This window comes from Myodes glareolus, chromosome 4 (assembly GCF_982192425.1).
Source record: "Myodes glareolus chromosome 4, mMyoGla1.1, whole genome shotgun sequence".
Taxonomy (NCBI): domain Eukaryota; kingdom Metazoa; phylum Chordata; class Mammalia; order Rodentia; family Cricetidae; genus Myodes; species Myodes glareolus.
In genome coordinates this window covers 106,644,444-106,646,637 of record NC_142029.1, presented here as the reverse complement: position 1 = coordinate 106,646,637, position 2,194 = coordinate 106,644,444, and the positions used below count along the sequence as shown (strand labels likewise).

Here is a 2,194-nt window from a genome sequence, read left to right as displayed (position 1 = left end):
AACAAGTAACAGCAACAACAACAACAGCAAATCACACCTTATTTGCTTCTGCCTCAGATAAGTTACAGAAATAAAATGAATAAAAAATTAAAATTACTTGTGGAACACCATATAACTGAAAATTCAAAACCACTATCACACCTAAGAACCACATAGTAATATGCTTAAACAAATCAGGACCCAGTCATTTTTGAAAGACTTAATGATGACGGGTTTAGCTAATCATTGTTACAATGATTCTCTCATTTTGACTGTTTCTATAAAATCAAATTATGGAGATGATAAGACCACAGACATGATGAGGTGTCTCATTGCTTGTTTCATTTCTTTGTTCCTCAAACTGTATATAAAAGGGTTCAGCATTTGAGGGACCACAATATACATCATAGAAAATACTACATTTTTTAAAGAAGAGTTAGAAATGGCCGAACTCATATACACTCCAAAAGCTGTCCCATAGAATAAGGACACTACTGAGAGATGAGAGCCACAGGTAGAAAAGGCTTTATTCCGTCCTTGGACTGACACGATCTTGAGAATTGAAGACATAATTTGAATATAAGAGAAAATAATCCCAGCAATAGAAATACTACCGATTATACTAGCAACTGTATATATAAGAAGGGTATTGATGAAAGTATCAGAGCAAGCAATTTTGATGACTTGAACAAGTTCACAAAAGAAGTGGAAGATATTATGGTCTGTGCAGAAAGACAGATTTAGCAACATCAGACTATGTAGTAGTCCATACATGATACTTATCAACAGTGAGAGAAAAATAAGCAATACACAGAGTAAAGGGTTCATAATAACTGCGTAACTCAGGGGATGACCTATGGCCAAGTAGCGGTCATAGGCCATCACAGCAAGGATACAATTTTCTAAGGTACCAAAAATCAAAACAAAACAAACCTGGGACAGGCAGCCTACATAGCTTATGCTTTGATCCTGTGTTTGGATGTTCACTAGCATCTTTGGGATTATTGTTGTGCTTATACAGATGTCAGTAAAAGACAGATTAGCAATGAAGAAGTACATAGGAGTATGGAGGTGAGAGTCAGAGCTTACAGCCAGTATAACAAGAATGTTTCCGAAGACTGTAACAAAATATATAGACAGGAACAAGGTGAAAATAAATGACTCAACATCTGGAGCATATGTAAGCCCAATTAGAAAGAATTCAGAAATATCTGATTGATTTGAAAGTTCCATATTGATGCTGAATATTATACAAAAGAAGTAAAAATGATCTTAATTTTTGGGGGTAATGATACTGTTTCATTAGTATATAGTGGGCATAATAATTGCTGAAACATTTTGTATGTAATTTTTATAAATTCCTTGGCTTAACTTATTGAATACATTTTCCATAATTGATGCCACTGAATTTGATTTATTTGAAACTTAAGAATCAGTGCTTTAATATGTTTAAGCTACGTTATAAGTGTAAACTGAATTAGTAGTTCTTATTTTTTTTTACAAGGCAAAGTTTCTTTATATAATAAACCTCACTGTCCTGAAAGGCTGTAGACCATGCTGCCCTCAAACTTACAGAGATCCCAATACCCCCTGGCTACTGGATTTAAAGGCATGCACCATTACCTCCTGGCTCTAGTTCAACTTCTAATGCACTTATATTCCATTCCTCTTGTCTGATGTTCTTAAACTTCAGTTCTCTTCAATGAAAGTTGAAACAGTCGTAAATATAGTGGCAAATGATTTTATTATAAAAAATAGACATGCCATTTCAAGATGTCATCCATTCCTAGGAAGAAGATATCAGAAAGAGCATAGTAAACCTGTATATCTACAGCAATTTGTACCAATATGGGCATGCCTCAGAATTTTTTTAACTACTCATCAAATTACAGAATATGTTCCTGCTATGAGTTCTGATGACCGGTATGTTGATTTCATAAACATAAATTATATATACAGAAAGAGATAAGAAGTCTAATTTCTCAGCATTCTGTTTTAAATTTATGATCAGTCTTCTCTCTTGCCTTCAGATATGACTCAACTAATAGTCTAAAATAATTTAAAAGGATTTTATCATGTTTCTGTGGCTACAATAAAGCACTATGACCAAAGCAACTTATATAAAAAAGCATTTACTTTGAACTTAAGATTTTTGAATAATAAGAGTCTATTTTAGCAAGGGATAGACAGACAACATGACAGTTAACATCAGGTC

The 2,194-nt window shown here is 33.5% G+C and overlaps 1 protein-coding gene across 1 annotated transcript; it reads right to left on the bottom strand.

Annotated features, from left to right (window-relative positions):
* Nucleotides 1–270: 270 nt before the first annotated feature.
* Nucleotides 271–1,335, bottom strand: LOC125400814 (olfactory receptor 7G2-like). The gene has a single exon (XM_048434979.2). It carries the CDS (start codon nucleotides 1,210–1,212, stop codon nucleotides 271–273), a length of 942 nt encoding a protein of 313 aa, XP_048290936.2. The 5' UTR covers nucleotides 1,213–1,335.
* Between the last annotated feature and the right edge of the window lie 859 nt (nucleotides 1,336–2,194).

Excerpts from the sequence above, each read along its gene's own strand:
- LOC125400814 (XM_048434979.2), bottom strand. The coding sequence starts at position 1,212 with ATGGAACTTTCAAATCAATCAGATATTTCTGAATTCTTTCTAATTGGG.